Source organism: Anguilla anguilla, chromosome 3 (assembly GCF_013347855.1).
Source record: "Anguilla anguilla isolate fAngAng1 chromosome 3, fAngAng1.pri, whole genome shotgun sequence".
NCBI classification, from domain to species: domain Eukaryota; kingdom Metazoa; phylum Chordata; class Actinopteri; order Anguilliformes; family Anguillidae; genus Anguilla; species Anguilla anguilla.
The window spans coordinates 32258200-32281633 of record NC_049203.1 but is presented as its reverse complement, the minus strand read 5'-3'; the positions used below and the strand labels follow the sequence as shown (position 1 = coordinate 32281633).

The 23434-nt window shown below is 40.7% G+C and overlaps 1 protein-coding gene and 1 long non-coding RNA gene across 2 annotated transcripts; one reads left to right on the top strand and one right to left on the bottom strand.

The window, feature by feature from the left end:
- Window positions 1-1132: 1132 nt before the first annotated feature.
- LOC118223567 lies at window positions 1133-14130 on the bottom strand. Its single transcript, XR_004764464.1, has 3 exons — window positions 14016-14130; window positions 1879-1973; window positions 1133-1666 (listed from the first exon to the last, which is right to left on the bottom strand). It is a non-coding gene; the product is annotated as an uncharacterized LOC118223567 (long non-coding RNA).
- A 56-nt stretch (window positions 14131-14186) lies between these two features.
- Window positions 14187-23173, top strand: LOC118223566 (cytochrome b reductase 1). Its single transcript, XM_035410268.1, has 4 exons — window positions 14187-14893; window positions 15551-15759; window positions 18030-18184; window positions 21717-23173. Exons 1-4 carry the CDS (start codon window positions 14707-14709, stop codon window positions 22012-22014), a joined length of 849 nt encoding a protein of 282 aa, XP_035266159.1. The 5' UTR covers window positions 14187-14706; the 3' UTR covers window positions 22015-23173.
- Window positions 23174-23434: the final 261 nt, after the last annotated feature.

The window sequence follows — 23434 nt, the reverse complement described above, 5'->3', positions numbered from 1 at the left end:
TCAGTGAGGAAAAATGGACAAGCAACTTATCTTTATGGTACAATTGCACTCGGTTTTATACAGTGTTTCTCAGTACAGGGATAAGCGTCTGAAAATGACGCTTGGACGGCAGTTTCAACTTGTTTGCTGGCTAGCTAGTGAGGGAGATAGAGAGATCGCTAGCTAGACAGTTACATATTGATACTTATTTGTAATAATACTATGCATTCATTTAATTAGAAAACAAACATGTCCCATGTATAATGTTTGAAAATAGTGTTGAAAAAATACTGCAGTTGTGTTCCTAAATAATCAGATTGAATTTAACACATGAGTGTGGCTTGTAACCTCTGTCTGTGCTTAATTAGTGTCCATTACTTTAACAACCTAGCCTAAGTGATTGGGGCAATGAAATCAAGATGCTTGTTTGATATGTGGTTTCACAAAAAAAGGCCATCGTCTTGAATCAGTGATTTATGGGGAAAACAATATTGCAGTTTAAAATGAAATTTTATCTGTAAACAGTTATGGTATTTAAGAACACATTTTTCCAAATTCTTTGAGCGTAGAAATAGCCCAGTGCTTGTAGTGTTAATTTTATACTATCTCTTCTCTTTGCGTTTATCAAGGGCATGAGGATACTATAGCATAGGAATCATTATTTGATTGAAATTAGTGCTTATAGTGTGAATCACAAAACTGTTGAAACTATGAACTAATTATGAAAAAATCCACTATAATAGCCTCCTAAATTTGGTGTTGACATATAATCCAATGTACAGTTATATTGATCTTAAATGGTCATATCTCAAGATTTCCACCGTAAATCCTATTGGGTATGCATATAGTCTGGGCCATGCTCATCACAAAACAGTTAAAACTGTGAACTACACTGAACAAAAATATAAACGCAACACTTTTTTTTGCAGCCATTTTTAATGGCGTTTAACTAATACCTCAAAGATTTGTACTATGTGCACAAATTTGTTTATATCACTGTTAGCTAGCATTTCTCCTTTGTCAAAATAATCCATCTCCTGCACAGGTGTGGCATATCAAGAAGCTGATTAAAAGCCATGATCACTACACAGGTGTTCCTTATCATGGGGTCAATAAAAGGCCACACTAAAATGTTGAGTTTTTTGTTGTTCAACACCACGTCACGGATGCCTAAAGAGTTAAGAGATCATGCAATTGGCATGGTGACTGCAGGAATGTCCTGCAGAGCTGTTGCCAGAGTAATGGGTGTTCATTTCTCCACCATAAGCCGCCTCCAGCTTGTAACCACGCCAGCCCAGGACCGCCACATCCAACTTCTTCACCTGCGGGATCGTCTGAGGCCAGCCACACAGACAGCTGATAAAACAGTTGGTTTACACAACCGTAGAATTTCTGCACAAACTGTCAGAAATCGCCTCAGGGAATCTCATCTGCATGCTCAATGTCCTCACCGGGGTCTTGATTTGTCTGCAGGTTGGCATCACAATCAACGTGAGTGGGCTCACCTTCGATGGCCACTGGCACACTGGAGAACAATCCTCTTCACTGATGAATCACGGTTTCAGCTGTACAGGGCAGATGGCATGTAGCACTTATGGCATCGGGTGGGTGAGTGGTTTGCCGATGTCAACTTTGTGAACAGAGTGGCCCATGGTGGTGGTGGGGTGTTGGTATGGGCAGGCATATCCTATGGGCAGAGAACTCAAGTAAATTTTATCCATGGCAATTTGAATGCACAGAGATATCATGAAAAGATCCTGAGGCACATTGCTGTGCCATTAATCCACCACCATCACCTCATGTTTCAGCATGATAATGCACGGCCCCATGTTGCAAGGATCTGTACACAATTCCTTGAAGCTGAAAATGTCCCAGTTCTTCCATGGCCTGCATACTCACCTGACATGTCACCCATTGAGCATTTTGGAATGTTCTGGACCGGCGCATACGACAGTGTGTTCCAGTTTCCACCAATATCCAACAACTTCATACAGCTATTGAAGAGGAGAGGGACAATATTCCACAGGCTACAATCAACAATTTGATCAATTCAATTCAAAGGAGATGTGTTGCGTTGCATGAGGCAAATGATGGTCACACAAGATACTGATCTGTATTCTGTTCATTTCATGGTATCTTCTTTTTTGAGGAATCTGTGATTAATAAATGCATATCTGTATTCCCAATCACATGAAATCAATAGATAAGTGCTTAAAAGGGGCGACATAGCTCAGGAGGTAAGACCAATTGTCTGGCAGTCGGAGGGTTGCCGGTTCAAACCCCGCCCTGGGCGTGTCGAAGTGTCCTTGAGCAAGACACCTAACCCCTAATTGCTCTGTTGAATGAGAGGCATCATTTGTAAAGCGCTTTGGATAAAAGTGCTATATAAATGCAGTCCATTTACCATTTACCATTAATGAATCTATTTAAGTTCACTGATTTACGTTTATTAGTGTGGTTGCCTTAGGCAAACACACTACTATTATTAGTGTGGTTGCCTTAGGCAAACACACTATTATTATTGCACATATTATTTATTAGTGTGGTTGCCTTAGGCAAACACACTATTATTATCCCACATATTTATTAGTGTGGTTGCCTTAGGCAAACACACTATTATTATTAGTGTGGTTGCCTTAGGCAAACACACTATTATTATTGCACATATTATTTATTTATTTATTAGTGTGGTTGCCTTAGGCAAACACACTATTATTATTGCACATATTATTTATTTATTTATTATTATTATTCCACCCATTTTTTGGACCGCTACTCCTCCCAGAGTTTTCGCACCACATACATGTGCAATATGTCAAATCGAGCGGCTTGATCTGGAATGGTTTGCTATTACTTTGTGGAAAGTTTCGTTGCACGGTTCTTGAGAAATTCCACTTTTTTGAGGATGAATGAATGGGGCTGTGACGTCATACATATGTGAGTTATGAAGTTACAGCATTGGTCGGCTTTGCACACGTGATGCACTCTGCTCTACGTTTTTACCCGGTTTATCTACTGGGTATTCGGAACCCATATACGGCGCATATCTCCCTTTTGTCGTAATTACAGAAAACACACATTCGTACACCTCAAATGCTTTACACCACAATTTAGATAAGACCTTGACGAAGACGTACATGCACGGATTGTGTTGTTCAAACGAGGTTTCCTGGCTACTTAGCCACCAGAAAGGATATAGCTGAATGCGGAAGTGAACGCGATAAAACGGTATTCCAAATACAAAATTACAAATTAAAACGTTGTCAGCTAGGTATATCAGCAAACACATGGCTTAGGCATACCCAGACGTCCTCAATAGTAATAGTATTTCACAAGATATTACACAAATTCGTTGACGACGTTTCGTCAGGTGCAGAGTCTTTGAATGCTAGTGCTAACAAACAGTGAATGCATTCAATGCGATGACGAGAAAACTTTCAGTTGACCTAAAACCGATATTCCAAAACCAAAAATAGACGTGTTATACATGGTTAGAAAGCTTATACTCTCACCTACTGAATGAATGAATTCTCAATCAAGCCAGACTGTACTAAAAAGTGCAACAACGCCGTCAACATGTGTTCAGCAGCTTCTGGTCCGGTCTTACTCCAGAAAACGGTGTCATCTTGTAATACCACACGTTGCTTTGGGTGTTGTCGAACTTAGTACAATCTGGCTTTATCTACACTTCATCGATCCAATAGGTGACAGAATAAGCTTTCTAACTATGTATAATATGTCAAATTTTACTTTTGTAACACCGTTTAAAATCCCAGAGTATTGGAAACTTTGGTCTCATTAGAGCTGCATTACGTATTCATTCTGTTGTAGCAGGGAAAGCAACGCTTTCTGACCCCAACGCGTTTGCTAAAGTACACAACTCCACTTGCATGTTGTTGATGCACCCCTTGCTGCAACAGAAGCTAGTAGTACTGGCTACCAGCCGATACTTATTCACAGAAGCTGTATTTAAAATGCAACTATTTTAACACATATTTCTCCATAACCTTAGGCAAAGGCAAACACACTATTATTATCCCACATATTATTATTAGTGTGGTTGCCTTAGACCATCACACTACTATTATCTCACATATTATTAGTGTGGTAGCCTTAGGCAACCACACTAACTAGACAATTCCTGCAGAAAGTGTGGTTGCCGCCAATGCAAAGTCGACTCAGCAAGATTGGTTGCACGGTTTTTGAAAAATTTGAATTTTTGTGGACTATTTTTCCCCATAGGGAATGAATGGCAGAATTTACAGCCTTGTGATGTCACAATGCTCTGTCTTCTCACCCTTGTGATGTCACAATGCTCTGTCTTCTAGCAGCAGTACTCTGGTCTCTCTCTAGATTTGAACATTCTGCCATTCATCTCTGTGGGGAAAAATTGCCCACAAATTGTGCAATGCCTCATTGGACATGGTAGAGAGTCCTATGTCCATTGGTGTAGATCAGCCTCGCCCCCCTTCCTGATTGGCCGATGTTTGATATTTCATAACTTTTGAAACGTTTGTCATAGAGTACTATGGGTCGCGTCATTGGACTCAGTAAAGACCTAGCAACCGCCTAGAACTCCATAGCAACCCCCTAGCAACACCCTAGCAACCGCCTAGAACTCCATAGCAACCACCTAGCAACACCATAGCAACCACCTAGAACACCATAGCAACCACCTAGCAACACCCTAGCAACCACCTGGAACACCATAGCAACCACCTAGCAACACCCTAGCAACAACCTGGAACACCATAACTGCCTAGCAACACCCTAGCAACCACCTATAACTCCATAGCAACCACCTAGCAACATCCTAGCAACCACCTAGAATACCCTAGCAACACCCTAGCAACCGCCTATAACTCCATAGCAATTGCCTAGCAACACCCTAGCAACCGGCTATAACTCGATAGCAATCACCTAGCAACACCATAGTAACCACCTAGAACTCCATAGCATCCACCTAGCAACACCCTAGCAACCACCTAGAATACCCTAGCAACCACCTGGAACACCATAACAACTGCCTAGCAACACCCTAGAAACCGCCTATAACTCCATAGCAAATGCCTAGCAACACCCTAGCAACCGGCTATAACTCTATAGCAACCACCTAGCAACACCATAGTAACCACCTAGAACGCCATAGCAACCAACTAACAACACACTAGCAACCACCTGGAACACCATAGCAAATGCCTAGCAACACCCTAGCAACTGGCTTTAACTCCATAGCAACCACCTAGCAACACCATAGTAACCACCTAGAACTCCATAGCATCCACCTAGCAACACCCTAGCAACCACCTAGAATACCCTAGCAACCACCTAGCAACACCCTAGCAACCACCTGGAGCACCATAACAACTGCCTAGCAACACCCTAGCAACCGCCTAGAACTCCATAGCAACCACCTAGCAACACCATATTAACCACCTAGAACTCCATAGCATCCACCTAGCAACACCCTAGCAACCACCTAGAATACCCTAGCAACCACCTAGCAACACCCTAGCAACTGCCTAGAACTCCATAGCAACCACCTAGCAACCACCTAGCAATGCCCTAGCAACCACCTGGAGCTCCATTGCAACCACCTGAAACTCCATAGCAACCACCTAGCAACCGCCTAGAATTCCATGAAACCACCTAGAACTCCATAGAACCACCTAGCAACACCCTAGCAACTGCCTCAGACATCATAGCAACTACCTACCACTGTTCACTCTGTTCAGCAGAAAGTCGACTTTGCATTGGCGGCAACCACACTTCACAATTTCTGCAGGAATTGTCTAGTTATTATTTATTATTTATTCCACCCATTTTTTGGACCGCTACTCCTCCCAGAGTTTGCAATATGTCAAATCGAGCGGCTTCATCGGGAATGGTGTGCTATTACTTTGTGGAAAGTTTCGGTGCAGGGTTTTTGAGAAATTCCACTTTTTTGGGTAAAAAAAAAAAGTTTTTTCCCATAGAGAATGAATGGCGGAATGTTCACCCTTGTGATGTCACAATGCTGGCCTCTCACCCTTGTGATGTCACAATGCTCTGTCTTCTAGCAGCTGTACCCTGGTCTCTCTCTGGCTTTGAACACTGGGCATTCATCTGTATGGGGCAAAATTGCCCACAAATTGTGCAATGCCTCATTGGACGTGGTAAAGAGTCCTTTGAGTATTGGTGTAGATCAGCCTCGCCCCCTATCCTGATTGGTCGATGTTTTATATTTCATAACTTTTGGACCGTTTGTCATAGAGAATTATGGGTCATGTCATTGGACTCAGTAAAGACCTAGCAACTGCCTAGAACTCCATAGCAACCCCCTAGCAACACCCTAGCAACCACCTAGAACACCCTAGAGACCGCCTAGAACTCCCCGGCAACCACCTAAAACACACTAGCAACCACCTGTAACACCCTAGCAACCACCTGGAACACCATAGCAAATGCCAAGCAACACCCTAGCAACCGGCTATAACTACATAGCAACCACCTAGCAGCACCATAGCAACCACCTAGCAACACTCTAGCAACCACCTGGAACACCATAGCAACCACCTAGCAACACCCTAGCAACCACCTGGAACACCATAACAACTGCCTAGCAACACCCTAGCAACCGCCTATAACTCCATAGCAATCACCTAGCAACATCCTAGCAACCACCTAGAATACCCTAGCAACCACCTAGAATACCCTAGCAACCACCTAGAACACCATAGCAAATGCATAGCAACACCCTAGCAACCACCTAGAATACCCTAGCAACCACCTCGCAACACCCTAGCAACCACCTGGAACACCATAACAACAGCCTAGCAACACCCTAGCAACCGCCTATAACTCCATAGCAACCTCCTAGCAACCACCTAGAATACCCTAGCAACCACCTAGCAACACCCTAGCAACTGCCTATAACTCCATAGCAACCACCTAGCAACATCCTAGCAACCACCTAGCAACACCCTAGCAACCACCTGGAACACCATAACAACTCCATAGCAACCACCTAGCAACCGCCTAGAATTCCATGAAACCACCTAGAACTCCATAGAACCACCTAGCAACACCCTAGCAACTGCCTCAGACATCATAGCAACTACCTACCACTGTTCACTCTGTTCAGCAGAAAGTCGACTTTGCATTGGCGGCAACCACACTTCACAATTTCTGCAGGAATTGTCTAGTTATTATTTATTATTTATTCCACCCATTTTTTGGACCGCTACTCCTCCCAGAGTTTGCAATATGTCAAATCGAGCGGCTTCACCGGGAATGGTGTGCTATTACTTTGTGGAAAGTTTCGGTGCAGGGTTTTTGAGAAATTCCACTTTTTTTGGGTAAAAAAAAAAAGTTTTTTCCCATAGAGAATGAATGGCGGAATGTTCACCCTTGTGATGTCACAATGCTGGCCTCTCACCCTTGTGATGTCACAATGCTCTGTCTTCTAGCAGCTGTACCCTGGTCTCTCTCTGGCTTTGAACACTGGGCATTCATCTGTATGGGGCAAAATTGCCCACAAATTGTGCAATGCCTCATTGGACATGGTAAAGAGTCCTTTGAGTATTGGTGTAGATCACCACCAGAACATCATAGCAACTACCTACCACTGTTCACTCTGTTCAGCAGATAGTCGACTTTGCGTTGGCGGCAACCACACTTCAAAATTTCTGCAGGAATTGTCTAGTTAGTGTGGTTGCCATAGGCAATCACACTATTATTATCGCACATATTTATTATTATTATTATTATTAGTGTGGTTGCCTTAGGCAATCACACTATTATTATCGCACATATTTATTATTATTATTATTATTAGTGTGGTTGCCTTAGGCAATCTCACTACTATTATCCCACATATTATTAGTGTGGTTGCCTTAGGCAATCACACTACTATTATCCCACATATTATTAGTGTGGTTGCTTTAGGCAATCACACTATTATTATCGCACATATTTTTAGTGTGGTTGCCTTAGGCAAACACACTATTATTATTGCACATATCCTTTATTAGTGTGGTTGCCTCAGGCAACTACACTATTATTATCGCACATATTATTATTATTATTCATATATTTTATTCTTTCCACCCATTTTTTGGACCGCTACTCCTCCCAGAGTTTTCACACCACATACACGTGCCATATGTCAAAATGACCGGCTTCTTTGGGAATCGTGTGCTATTACTTTGTGGAAAGTTTCGCTGCACGGTTTTTGAGAAATATTAATTTTTATGCCCAATTTTTCCCCATAGAGATGAATGGAGAAGGTGACGTCATTCATATGCGAACGGTGAAGTTACAGCATTGGTCGGCTTTGCACACGTGATGCGGTCAGCTCTACGGTCTCAGCAGGCAGGATAGGAAATAGCTGATTGCGGAAGTGAAAGAACGATATTCAAAATGAAAAATTACAAATGAAAACGCTGTCAGCTAGGTACATCAACAAACATATGGCTTAGGCATAACCAGAAGTCCTCAATAATAATAGTATTTCACGAGACATTACGCTAATTCGTTGACGACGTTTCGTCACATGCAGCGTCTTAGAATGCTAGTGCTAACAAACAGTGAATGGCTTTAATGCGATAATGAGAGCACTTTCGGTTGACCTAAAAAAAACGATATTAAAAAACCAACAATATACGTGCTGTTATACCTGGTTAGAAAGCTTATGCTCTCAGCTACTGAATAAACGAATTTTCAAACAAGCCAGACTTTGCGTATTTGCATGCTAGTGCTAACAAAGAGCGAATACGTTCTATGACATGATGACATAGCTTTCGGTTGACCTAAAAAAACGATATTAAAAAAACAAAAATAGACGTGCTGTTATACCTGGTTAGAAAGCTTATGCTCTCAGCTACTGAATAAACGAATTTTCAAACAAGCCAGACTTTGCGTATTTGCATGCTAGTGCTAACAAAGAGCAAATACGTTCTATGACATGATGACATAGCTTTCGGTTGACCTAAAAAAACGATATAAAAAAAACAAAAATAGACGTGCTGTTATACCTGGTTAGAAAGCTTATGCTCTCAGCTACTGAATAAACGAATTTTCAAACAAGCCAGACTGTACTGAAAACTGGAACAACGCCGTCAACAGCACGTGTGCAGCAGCTTCAGGTCCGGTCTAACTCCAGAAATTTGGGTCGGCTAACACGTAGTAGGCTATCCTGTGTCTATGAGGTCGTATCTAAGGTAACAGATTAAACTCTGAATTGCAGCACAGTTAAATGTTTTTATTTGAATTGTAAAAATGAGCTGAACTTAACGTAAAACCATAAATCAATCACATTAATCTCCCTAGCCCTGTCTTGCTTTTTAAAATGGAGCGGTTGTGCAGTGCAGATATAACGTTTTTCCAAGACCCTCTGAAGTGGCCAGCTAGCTTTATGATTCGCCGTCACTCGTCACAGCATACCGTGAGTAAATCGCTGATCTCAAGTATTGATGAAGGGTTAATTTAGCTCTGAATATGTGTGTTGCAAATGAACTCGTTGCCGTGATGTTATAGCATGTATAGCATACTCTGTCTCTGCTTATACTACAGAAACTGTTCACTCCGTTGAGCACAAAGTTGACTGCGTTGGCGGCAACCACACTTCACAATTTCTGCAGGAATTGTCTAGTTATTATTATTATTCCACCCATTTTTTGGACCGCTACTCCTCCCAGAGTTTTCGCACCACATACACCTGCAATATGTCAAATCGAGCGGCCTGATCGGGAATGGTGTGCTATTACTTTGTGGAAAGATTGGTTGCACGGTTTTTGAAAAATTTGAATTTTTGTGGGCAATTTTTCCCATAGAGAATGAATGGCGGAATGTTCACCTTTGTGATGTCACAATGCTCTGTCTTCTCACCTTTGTGATGTCACAATGGTCTGTCTTCTAGCAGCAGTACTCTGGTCTCTCTCTAGATTTGAACATTCTGCCATTCATCTCTGTAGGGAAAAAATGCCCACAAATTGTGCAATGCCTCATTGGCCATGGTAGAGAGTCCCTTGTCCATTGGTGTAGATCAGCCTCGCCCCCCTTCCTGATTGGCCGATGTTTGATATTCCATAACTTTTGAACCGTTTGTCATAGAGAACTATGGGGCGCGACATTGGACTCAGTAAAGACCTAGCAACCGCCTAGAACTCCATAGCAACCCCCTAGCAAAACCCTAGCAACCACCTAGAACACCCTAGCAACGGCCTAGAACTCCATAGCAACCACCTAACAACACACTAGCAACCACCTGGAACACCATAGCAAATGCCTGGTAACACCGTAGCAACTGGCTATAACGCCATAGCAACCACCTAGCAACAACCTAGCAACCACCTAGCAACACCCTAGCAACATTCTGGAACACCATAACAACTGCCTAGCAACACCCTAGCAACTACCTGGAACACCATAGCAACGACCTAGCAACACCCTAGCAACCACCTGGAACACCATAACTGCCTAGCAACACCCTAGCAACCGCCTATAACTCCATAGCAACCACCTAGCAACATCCTAGCAATCACTTAGAATACCCTAGCAACCCCCTAGCAAAACCCTAGCAACCACCTAGAACTCCATAGCAACCACCTAACAACACACTAGCAACCACCTGGAACACCATAGCAACCCCCTAGCAAAACCCTAGCAACCACCTAGAACACCCTAGCAACGGCCTAGAACTCCATAGCAACCACCTAACAACACACTAGCAACCACCTGGAACACCATAGCAAATGCCTGGTAACACCGTAGCAACTGGCTATAACGCCATAGCAACCACCTAGCAACACCATAGCAACCGCTTAGAACACCATAGCAACCACCTAGCAACACCCTAGCAACCACCTAGCAACACCCTAGCAACATTCTGGAACACCATAACAACTGCCTAGCAACACCCTAGCAACTACCTGGAACACCATAGCAACGACCTAGCAACACCCTAGCAACCACCTGGAACACCATAACTGCCTAGCAACACCCTAGCAACCGCCTATAACTCCATAGCAACCACCTAGCAACATCCTAGCAATCACTTAGAATACCCTAGCAACCCCCTAGCAACACCCTAGCAACCACCTAGAACTCCATAGCAACCACCTAGCAACACCATAGCAACCGCCTGGAACACCATAGCAACCACCTAGCAACACCCTAGCAACCACCTGGAACACCATAACTGCCTAGCAACACACTAGCAACCGCCTATAACTCCATAGCAACCACCTAGCAACATCCTAGCAACCACCTAGAATACCCTAGCAACACCCTAGCAACCGCCTATAACTCCATAGCAACCACCTAGCAACATCCTAGCAACCACTTAGAATACCCTAACAACCCCCTAGCAATGCCCTAGCAACCAGCTGGAGCTCCATAGCAACCACCTGAAACTCCATAGCAACCACCTAGCACCACCCTAGCGACCGCCTAGAATTCCATGAAACCACTTAGAACTCCATAGAACCAACTAGCAACACCCTAGCAACTGCCTCAGACATCATAGCAACTACCTACCACTGTTCACTCCGTTCAGCACAAAGTCGACTTTGCGTTGGCGGCAACCACACTTCACAATTTCTGCAGGAATTGTCTAGTTATTATTATTATTCCACCCATTTTTTGGACCGCTACTCCTCCCAGAGTTTTCGCACCACATACACGTGCCATATGTCAAATTGACCGGCTTATTTGGGAATCCTGTGCTATTACTTTGTGGAAAGTTTCGCTGCACGGTTTTTGAGAAATATGACTTTTTTTGGCCAATTTTTCCCATTGAAAATGAATGGGGACGTGACGTCATAAAAATGTGAATTATGAAGTTACAGCATTGGTCGGCTTTGCACACGTGATGCGGTCCGCTGTATGTCCTCACCAGCCACCAGAAAGGATATAGCTGAATGCGGAAGTGAACGCGATAAAACGGTATTCCAAATGCAAAATTACAAATGAAAACGCTGTCAGCTAGGTATATCAACAAACATATGGCGTAGGCATACCCAGAAGTCCTCAATAATAATAGTATTTCACAAGATATTACGCAAATTCTTTCACAACGTTTCGTCAGGTCCAGCGTCTTTGAATGCTAGTGCTAACAAAGAGCGAATGTGTTTAATGCGATGATGAGAGAACTTTCGGTTGACCTAAAAAAACGATATTCCAAAACCAAAAATAGACGTGCTGTTATACCTGGTTAGAAAGCTTATGCTCTTACCTACTGAATAAACAAATTCTCAAACAAGCCAGACTGTACTAAAAAGTGCAACAACGCCATCAACAACACGTGTGCAGCAGCTTCTGGTCCGTCTCCAGAAAAAGACGTCAGCTTGTAATACCTCACATGTTGCTTTGGGTGTTCTCTAACTTTGTAGTACAAACTGCCTTGATCTACACATCATCAATCTAATAGGTGACAGAATAAGCTTTCTAACAATGTATAATATGTCAAATTTTACTTTTGTAATACCGTTTTATATTCCAGCGTGTTGGAAACTTTGGTCTCTTTATAACTGCATTCAGTGAGTGAAAGCAGCGCTTTCTCACCCCAACGCGTTTGCTACAGTACACAACTCCACTTGCTTGTTGATGCACCCCTCGTTATAACAGAAGTTATTAGTACTGGCTACCAGCCGATGCTTATTCACAGAAGCTGTATGCAACTATTTTAACACATATTTCTCGCCTCATTTTATTTCTTAGAAATTTGGGTCGGCTGACACGTAATAGGCTATCCTCTGTCTACGAGTTGGTATCTAAGGTAACAGATTAAACTCTGAATTGCAGCCCAGTTAAATGTTTTTAGTTGAATGGTAAAAATGAGCTGAACTTAACGTAAAACCATAAATAAATCAAATTAATCTCCTTAGCCCTGTCTTACTTTTTAAAATGGTGCCGTCGCGCAGTGTAGACATAGGGTTTTTCCAAAACCCTCTGAACTGGCCAGCTAGCTTTATGATTCGCCGTCACTCGTCACAACATACCGTGAGTAAAACACTGATCTCAAGTATTGATGCAGGGTTAATTTAGCTCTGAATATGTGTGTCGCAAATCAGCTCATTGCCGTGATGTTATAGCATGTATACCATACTCTGGATTCTATTGCATGAATACCTGGAAGGTTTTCTTTAAGAATATATTGGACTTTGCAGGAAACCGTTTGATTTCTTTAGTTTATTGCATTAAAAAAAAGGTATGTATAGAATTTAATGACCATTTTGAGGATTTTACGATCCAATAATTCCAGATTCCTACAGTAAAAATCCACAAACACTTTTGCACGTATACCTTGGAAGTAGGACTTCAAAAATCGAGTTTAATTTCCGCGAAACTATTTGAATTGATCATTTTATATAATATTAATAGATTTAACGTAATAGCTATTTTTGAGTATTTAAATCTCAGTTTTGAAGTATTTATTTTTTTATTTCTTTATTGGAGTGCTGAAAGCGCAAGTAATACCTTTATCTGCGGTAGAATTGTGTCACAATCGGTTTACCGTAAAGAGCGACGAAGACCGCGCACAAACTTTTTAGATTGCTTGACCGATCTTTCTCGAAGTGCTGATGGCGTGACCGCAGTTTCCTATATACCGTTATAATGACCTTTAGTCGTCATATCTCCTCAAATCGTACCGTAAAAAATCTATTATTTAGTAGGGTATGCATACTAGTCTAGACCTTTGTCATTCACAAATCCAGAGAAATTGTGGACTATGTAACACACTCGCATACTTTGTATTTGTTATATCCCAGAAGTAATTATTATAATACTGCGGTAAAAACAATTTCATCATAGGTGTGCACTTACTCTGAGCCTGGTTTAATACAAATTTGGCGTAGGCTATGTGTGGCCTAGGTAAATCTTGAAAAATGCGCTTTTATAAATTGCAGCAGTAAAGTAAAATATATTATTGTCCTTCGAGAGTATTCCTTTTCAAAATGCCAGGAGAAAAGAATACTCCGCATTGTTCCGTATATTTTTATATTAATTAATTGACATACTACTAAACTTTCTGTCTTTCTTGACGTTGTGCTTACCGAAGTACCACTATACGCCGTGTAGAGCGGATGGCTTGACAGTAGTAATTTATTGACCTACTACATTAGGCTAGTTCATTTTCTAAATACCACATGAAAAGAATGGCTCTTTCTGTCTTTTCCAGACGTTGTGCTTACCGAAGTAACACTTTAGTGTAGCCGCGCACACAAATTTGACGAGCGGATAGTTTGACAGTTTTTTCAAAGAGCGGATTGCTTGCTAGCAAACCCTAGATTAAAGTCGGGGTTAGCCCACTTTTGAATTTGCCAGTGTGAAACGTCTGTGCAGGGTTAAGAGGCCAGTTAGCCCACAATTAAAATGGTTCTAGAATGCATTTAGCCCAGGGTTAAGTCCAGTGGGGAAAGCCCTTTATTTGGACGTTTCGTTCGCGAGCTATTGTTGCCGGAAGTCCGAATATTTTTATTTTGTATTTATTTTATTTATTTATTATTTTGAAAGTCCGAACATTCCAATATAAAACTAACTTTATGGCGGTAACGTTAAATCACGTGAGGTCAGGTAATACTAGTCCAGTGTGAATTGACACGACTGAAATTCCAAACCAACAAGCACGCAGGGATTTCTGTTAAGTGGCCCAACCCACAGCATAAAGTCTTAAAATTCCTCGAGTTTGCACTCATTTTACCCCAAAGGAAGAAGTTCGCCTCATCTTCCGCTTTACTAGCTGAGATGAAAAATTACAAACAGTTTCTGTTTTTACTTGTCGCGGTCGTGTCAGTCGGCTTCGTCTCAATTGTTTTTGTTCTGCGATGGGTACTGTATTTTAAAGAAGGCCTGGCATGGGACGGAGGACCGGCCGAATTCAACTGGCACCCAGTATTGATTGTTACCGGATTTGTTTTCATACAGGGAATCGGTGAGAGAGCCAACGGTTTTAATAGGTTCTGCCCATGTATTGAAAACTGCGATTGGCGTTTGTCTCTTTGCTAACCAGACATGCCTGGTCTACGTTTAGATTGATAGGCAAATAGGATCATAGCCTTGTCTGCGTTGAACGAATTTATAGCGTGATAATTTATAGGTAACAGTAGTTAGCTGTATAACTATTAAGCACTGCCAAACTCATGGTTCTGTTATGTTGTGTATTCACATTTAGCCAATCTACATTGAATGAGCATGCTGGGATTGCAGTTTTGAACTATGTCAGTCTTCATTTTAGTTTGAGGCTCATGTTGTATTAGTGAATAATAGATTCCTTTATTTAGAGAGCCTCTACAGAATCCAGACAGGATAACTTGATAGGGTCTCTTTCTCATGTGCACGTTCATTCATGTCGGCATGCTATAGCTAAAAAAATCTTGAGATCATGATGTTGTGTCGTCTGTTTTAGAAGAAGTCATTAACTATACAGGATATTGTCATAATTTAATAACATAACTAAGCGGTGTCTGACATGTATTGTCACTTGTAAATAACTACATGGCACAGTGGCCTTTGTTCCTTTAAAGTCTCATAACCAAATTTTATTATGGGGTCCTGACTCTTTCTAATTAATTTTGGACTTTGGTTTCAGCCATCCTGGTGTACAGACTCCCATGGACATGGAAGTGCAGCAAGCTTATGATGAAGTTAATTCATGCTGGCCTGAACATCCTGGCTTTTGTTTTTGCTGCCATATCTGTGGTAGCAGTGTTTGACTTCCACAATGCTGCAGACATTCCCAACATGTACAGTCTGCACAGTTGGGTGGGTCTGGCTGCTGTCATTCTTTACGGCCTACAGGTGAGTGGATAAGATGTTTATCTGAGCAAACTGCATCATGAAATAGGGTATGAAATTAAAACATATTTCTGGGCTTTCCTCATGGCATGCCCAGATAAAGCAGTGATGTAGTGGGCAGTAGTGTAGTATAATGGGTAACCTGCTTCAGTATATATCCAGCTGTATAAATGGAGAAAATGTAAATGCTATATAAAGTTGTGTAAGTTGCTCTGGATAAGAGCGTCTGCTAAATGCCTGCAATCAGTGGCGTAGGTTTCGTTTTTAACGGGGTGGGCACATTAAGCGGGTGGTCTGGGGGTCCTCCCCCAGGAAATTTTGAGCATCAAACACTTCATTTCCTGCATTCTGGTGAATTTTTATGCACCAATTTGTGCCTTTTCTGCATCAATTTATGGTGGAAATGTAAAGGAAAACACAAAATTCAGGGGGACAAATGCACATGTTCAAAATATTGAGGGAGCGCTAACGTTAAAAAGAGATATTAATAGCTAAAACAAACTTGTAATTTTACTCATGTTAGCTAGCAAACAAATAGCAAGAAATCAAGCTTGTTCTAATGAAAAACGTTTCAGCTAAAATTAATAATCCATTCATTACTTTCTAGCCAGCTTACCAGGTTAAAATTATTGTGGTTATGTTCAGTTTAATTCGTTCAAAATCAAAACACGACTTGCAAGAAAATATTGGTAGGTAGCTAACAAGCAAACAAGCTAGCCTTACAATCAAGGTTATTTGATTCTTACAATCCTACTCAAGTTAGCTAGCAATGCGTTTATTACTTTCTAGCCAGCTTTCCAGGTTAAAATTAACTGTGGCAATTCCTTATGACAATGAATTATTTTCCACCACGTAAGTAATTCAGTTCATGTAAACCGTTACGTTGATACACACTCCTCTCTTGAGCGTCTAGCAGCGACTATGGGCGAACTATCGAGATGCTTGTACTCCACGTAGATCATAAACCCTTGAATATAAAAACGACTCATTGAAATCGGTTGAGGAATGTAAACGTTATAATGCTTTTTAATCAGAAAAACCGCAGCTCCCCCGTTTACTTGTATTTGTTTACAGGCCAGTCTTGCCTGGACCAATATGGCGGCGACGTTGACGTACGATTCAAAGGCCAATGCGGCGTCTATGTATATATGTCTACGGGTAAATCTATCGCTGTTTCCGTCACAGAACTTTCGACACAAGCAAAATCGGAAGCGCTATCCTAAATTTTCTTCATACCGTTTTTATTTCTGTAAGGGGTATGGGAAGTGAAGTCCATAGTGTGATCGTCTTGAGCAATCACCTCTAATTGTTGACTACATATCCCATTTGTGCTTTCGTAAGCTCAAACTTTTCGGTGCCATGGGGTTAAATCATTGCTACTGTGTGAAGAGGGGAGTCAATAATTCACGTTATGTTTACAGGCGTTACAGACCTTTCCACAAAATTTTGAAGTCATCTTTTATTGCTATTGCAGCCTTTATTGTATGAAAGCTTTACATGGGAGAGGGATCAGTTATGGTTGGGGTTGACAGTTCGATTCTTTACAAACATTGGGGGGGACTCGTCCCACCCGTCCCACCCGGTTCCTATGCCAATGCCTGCAATGTAATATAGTGAGCTGCCCTGTTATCAGGAATTCAATTTTGGCAGTGTTAGTACCATAGACATATAGGATCCATATGAGGACGGAGTGTAGCACAGTGGGTAAGGAACTAGACTTGTAACCGAAAGGTTGTAGGTTCGATTCCCGGGTAAGGACACTGCCGTTGTACCCTTGAGCAAGGTACTTAACCTGCATTGCTTCAGCATATATCCAGCTGTATAAATGGATACAATGTAAAAATGCTTTGTAAAAGTTGTGTAAGTCGTTCTGGATAAGAGCGTCTGCTAAATGCCTATAATGTAATGTAATGTAATAATATAGTTAGTACAGGCTGACCTGGAGTTTTCAAATCAAGTTTTTTTGTGTGCTGTTTCCGAAACTGAATGATGCAGCAAAGGGAGGGGGGGGGAAAGCATATTTTACTGTGTTCATATGGTGCAAATACAGTAATCATAGTACAGCAATCAGCCATTGACCTCCTCCGGTATCTCATTTTTTAAACGAAATTGTATTATGCCTGAACTGCTGTGTTTGAAATTTATAAGGTCAACGGATAAAGTCAAAGAGTGAGTATATGTGTCTATAAAGCATTATTTTTGAGACAAAAGTATCATAGTACCAGGGCAGATTGACCTCACTTACCTCTGTTCATTCCTCTGGTAATCAACAGATTGCTCTGGGACTGTGTGTGTACCTGGTGCCCATCACCCCAGGGTCCCTGCGAGCAGCCTTCATGCCAGTTCACGTCTACAGTGGTCTGTTAATCTTTACCAGCGTTATTGCCACTGCACTGATGGGAATCACAGAAAAGCTCATTTTTGGTCTGTAAGTATTATGTATAATATAGTGCAATCTTTATGTTTTACCTGAAGGAGAAAACACATAGGACCCATGAAATCGTTTAGCAATCTGGTGAATTTAGTTTGTATGCACTGTAAGACAATTGACAATCCTTTTTCATTTTCCTCTATGAGAATATAAAATGCATTATTCCTTTGTAGACTGTTAGTTTCAACATTCCAACCTTATCTACCACTTCCCCTCTGGATCTTCAGCTCCCTTTGGCCAGTGGAGACATGTTACCAAATGTTTGTGCATTGTAAACCATGCATGAGGTGTTGACCTCCCGCTGGATGATAGCCTCAGACTGCACCAGCTCTGCACCCCGATAATCGCTCTGTTTCTGTAGAGCACCACTGACAACTAGTAGACCCACTTAGTATTTCAAGGCAGCTTAATAAATACCATTCTAATACCCAAACGGTCTGGAAAAGTGTGTGCATGCTATTAGAATCTTACAGTACTGCGTTTCTGAGTTTCCCTGCACCACTAAGAAATAATTCATCATCTCCCCGTAACCTGTACTTAAAGTACTGTAATCATGTTTGGCATGGTTATCTTTTAAAATTTGTGATGACGGTCAGGAGACAAAGTATGTCCAATTGTCTTGTACAGCTGAATAATTCAACCAGATCTAATTTGCCTAAATAGCTAGGAACACACTAACTAACCAGAGCACTATACGGTGAGCAGAGGGCAAAACGTGAGTCAAGGTAAAAAAGAGTGTACAGTCATACACAAAATCCAATCAGCAAACAAACAGAGGGGTTAGGCAAGAATCGGAATTGAATACGAGAGCGAATGGTCAGAAACGCAAAATCACGGGGCAAACAAACTAGAAGGGCTAAGGAAAGAATCAGATTCGAAGGAAACAAGTCAATGGTCATACATGAAACCAGAAGGGCAAGACGGGAATTGGAGTCAAACAAAGATAGGGTCAGATACGCAAAGTCAAATGAAGCAGTCACTAAACACACCACACCAACCACAAGTTTGACGAGCTAGTCTCCGCTGATTGGTGGCAAATGGTGGCTTTTTCAAGCCGAGCAACCGGATACAGAAACAACCAATTAGAACCAATGACAACCAGACGAAGAAACACATGCAAAGGTAACAAATGTAAACACAAACTTACAACGGGGGTCATAACAACACAGAATACTTAATTATCCTCATGACACCATTTTCCTATGACAGAAGGGGAGAATAAATAAATACATATAAAAATGTGAAATATTTATGCCTATAAATACTGAATTTTAAAAACCTATTTAGACATACATTAGCCCAATTAATACACTATAGGTTTGCTAGTCAAAGTTTTGCCAAATACTGTAAGTACAATAGTATACTTTCTTCAACAATGTAAAAGAATAAAATATCTTATTTGTGAACACAAAGCACTTTGGATTAATGCGCTATATAAATGCAGTCCGTTTACTATTTACAATTTTCTAAACCAAACTATTTAATTCATGCATTTTATTCATGATGTGCTTTTCATATACCCAAAGCACTGGATGCAGACAATTGTTTCAGACATATTTTGTTGTCATTTTAAAAAATGTGTAACACAGCTGAATTGCTGATTATTCCCACTATAAATGACTGCCATTTGACACTTTAATGTGACATGCATTCAATGACCACATTCTCTTCAAATGGTAAGATGAAAAAACACAGGGCCAAGTTACTTGAAAAAATTTAGGAAACATTGGGTAGCAGCATTGCTTTGGAATTTGTAATTTGTGTGAGCTAAAATAGCCAGTATTTATTGTAACTTGGCCTAATTTTGCTATCAGTACTTTCACTGGCAGGCCTAAATTTTACAAGACTTATAGACAGTTTTTTGCATGTGTGAGTAACTTGGCATTTTTGTAAATGTGTTTTTCCTAAGATAACAATATGATCTATAGACTATTTTATTAAAAGGGCACAATATTTAGCAGTGCGGCACTATTTCTAATGAAAGCGTTGCTTTGTTGGTATAGAATCCACTGGGAAATGCATACTGAAAACATACACTTTCATTCACGTTATTTAGGCTACATTATATCATGCAGGCAAAAAACGGGGTTAAATTGTATGCCAATTGCTTTCAGTTTCATGCAGGCAAGTGTTTGTCATTGCAATACAAAGACATTTGGGTGAGGGAGATGGTAGGGCTCCAGCAACTGCATAGCTAACTCATTGCGGATTCGGTTCCTTTACGTATTTGTTCTTAAACGTTGCCTTTCAGTTTAGGCACTGTTGCTTTTGATCACACAGACAGGAGGGGCTCGGAGAGCACACCACACTCAAGTGGATCAATTCTGTTGTTGGCTAATTGCTGCTACACAGCCCAATGGTGAAAATTGTTAAATAGGAGTTGCTGCAGCTTCAGTTAATGGCAAGTTTGCAACTTACTGAGAGCTGAGCTAAATTAACTAATCTTTACATGGAAGGGAGTCAGTACCTTTTGTTTCACCAAAAAAGTTTTTTCAGAAGGAACAAATCGTTCACGAATGACACGTCCCTACCTCTGAGTGTTCTGTCCGCTCAAGAACTATGCCTTGAACTACCGATGGGTTCGTGCTGGCATTGACGTCCGCAAAGGTTTTCTGTGTTGCTCAAGCTTGTCTGGTCCAAGCTGTATTTGTTAGCTTTGAATCTAGCACATCTGCCTTGCCTTGGTCTCGGAGATCCCCCTTTTTATCCTCCCTCTTTCCTCTTCTTCTCTCCACATGACTTGTAAGTAATGTCACAATTAAATTTTCACCTTCTGTGAGAGACCCTCTAGCCCTGTGGATATATGTACAGTAATAATCCTGCATGTGCATCTTACCTGTCACCTCATAGTCATATATGTTCATAACTGTTATATCATATTGGGTTTCTATTTAGTGTACTGTATGTCTTGTCCGTCCTGTCATAGCTGTATATTTTAGTATCTTGTGTGTTATATTAGGTTAACATCGTATCCCGTGTTATCAACTTTTAATTGTCAGCGTTACTTATTATTAAAATTCTTCATTGCTAATCGGGGGCGTATGAAACAGGGAGGAAGGTAGGTAACATGAATGCTATGCTATTACTGTTAACGTATTAAAATACAGTGCCTTCGGAAAGTATTCAGACCCCTTCACTTTTTCCACATTTTGTTACATTACGGCCTTATTCTAAAATTGATGAAATTAATTTTTATTCTCATCAATCTACACACAGTACCCCACAATGACAAAGTGAAAACAGGTTTTTAGAAGTTTTTGCAAATTTATTAAAAATAAAAAACATTTACATAAGTATACAGACCCTTTGCTATGACACTCAAAATCGAGCTCAGGTGCATCCTGTTTCCACTGATCATACTTGAGATGTTCCTACAACTTGATTGATACCACCTGTGGTAAATAATCCAATAAATCAGTTTAAATGTAATAACTAACTCAAACAGGTATTATCAGTCTGGCAACACAAACTCTTATGAATAGGTCTAAGGTCTATTCTTATTCTTTTAAAATCCTGTTTTTCTTTCCAGGAAAAATCCTAAGTATAAGGACTCCCCCCCAGAAGCAACTTTTGTAAATGTTCTCGGAGTGTTAATTATGCTTTTTGGAGCTCTTGTCGTTCGGATTGCCACATGCCCTTCCTGGAAACGCCCGAGTGAGCAGCTTGTCAGCAGCCAACACAACAATAAGGGAGACGCCAACAGAACCATGGGGGGCATGGCTCTGTCCACATGCAGCCCCACCGACTGTTATGACCCAGAGGCCAACTGCGATACCCGTAAGAGGAACAGTAAACCAGATGATCCAGGACAGAGGTCGACCGTGTAACTTCATAATACATTAATTTCCATGTATTGTCATGACATACATTTCTTATCAGACCAGGAATTAATGTATCTCCCAACAGCAATTGCACACAGTTTGTTTTGTTTTTGTTTTTCCCTTTGGTATGATTCTGAGCTACTGTATTTAATCCATGTTTTTTTTTCTCCCCGACTTTCTGGTAAACGGCTTTAATCACCAAAGTTACAATAATTCAGGCACTTTCATCATTTAAATGGCATGAAATGTGAATGCTTTGCAAAACAACCGTATTGGCTGAAACTGAATAACTGAGAAGCTATTTTAATGAGTAGTTGCTTCTCACCGAATTCCAAACAAAATTGGACAATTATTTTTTCCTTCTCTCAGCCCTGTGTGCCACTTACATTACCATTACAGAACTTGGTGGAGCTGTAGAAAATGTGTACTTACAATTATCATGCATAAAAAGTGATTCTAGGCCTGATTCTAGGTAAATTAGTAACATTCATATATATATATATATATATATTGCAGCTTGTTTTAGTTTTATCAGTACTACAGGAGCTGAAAATTATGAATGCATGCGCAGCATAAAATGTATCACTGGAAATATTCAGTCGCAAATTCTGAATGGTTGCTATTGAATGTAAGATTGTTTTTGAAATGTTTGCATTTGTTTAAAGGGCACTTTGTGTTTTTATTGGTATTGTTATACATATACATTTGTTGTTACAATTTATTTTATCAGCAATTGCTCTTCCCAGTATTGAATGGTTAATTGCGACTCTAGGTCTGTCAACTAATTCATCATTTTCCAAGGACCCTCCAAAACTCAAGCAGCCCTTGGGCTCACTCAGTCTGCCAGCTGAACTGCTGCTGCACAAGAGGACTGCAAAGTTGATACAGGCAGCACTGCCACAGAATTTTGTGATTTTTGTATTCTCCGAACAATGAATGGAGAAATTTTGAACTTTGTAATGACCTGTGTAAGTAGCAACACTACTTTAGTATATGCATTGTTGTGTCTCTGAAGGGAAGCCATTTTGCATGGTTTTATAAAAGGTCTATTGAAAATGAAATGCAACTTTTGGCTTGGCTTATCTTATAAAATTATAGTTTTAAAGTAAGCTTACTTTATGTTCCTGGATGTAGGCATTTTAATAAAAAGCAAATATGAAAATTAGTTTTTCATTGAAAATGATTTCTCAGGATGGATGCATGTGGATGAATGAGTCATTGTTCTGTTCTGATATATTTAAAAAACCATCTCAAATGCACAAACGTTTTATGGGAGAATACAGAATTCCTAACAGACCTCAGCTTTGTGAATTTTAATCTTTCATATCAGTGCACTAGGACTCCACTGAATGTATTTACAACACCTCAATTTGGCCTTTGGCAAAACAAATACCCAGGCAATTGTTTGATGGGATGCACTACATAT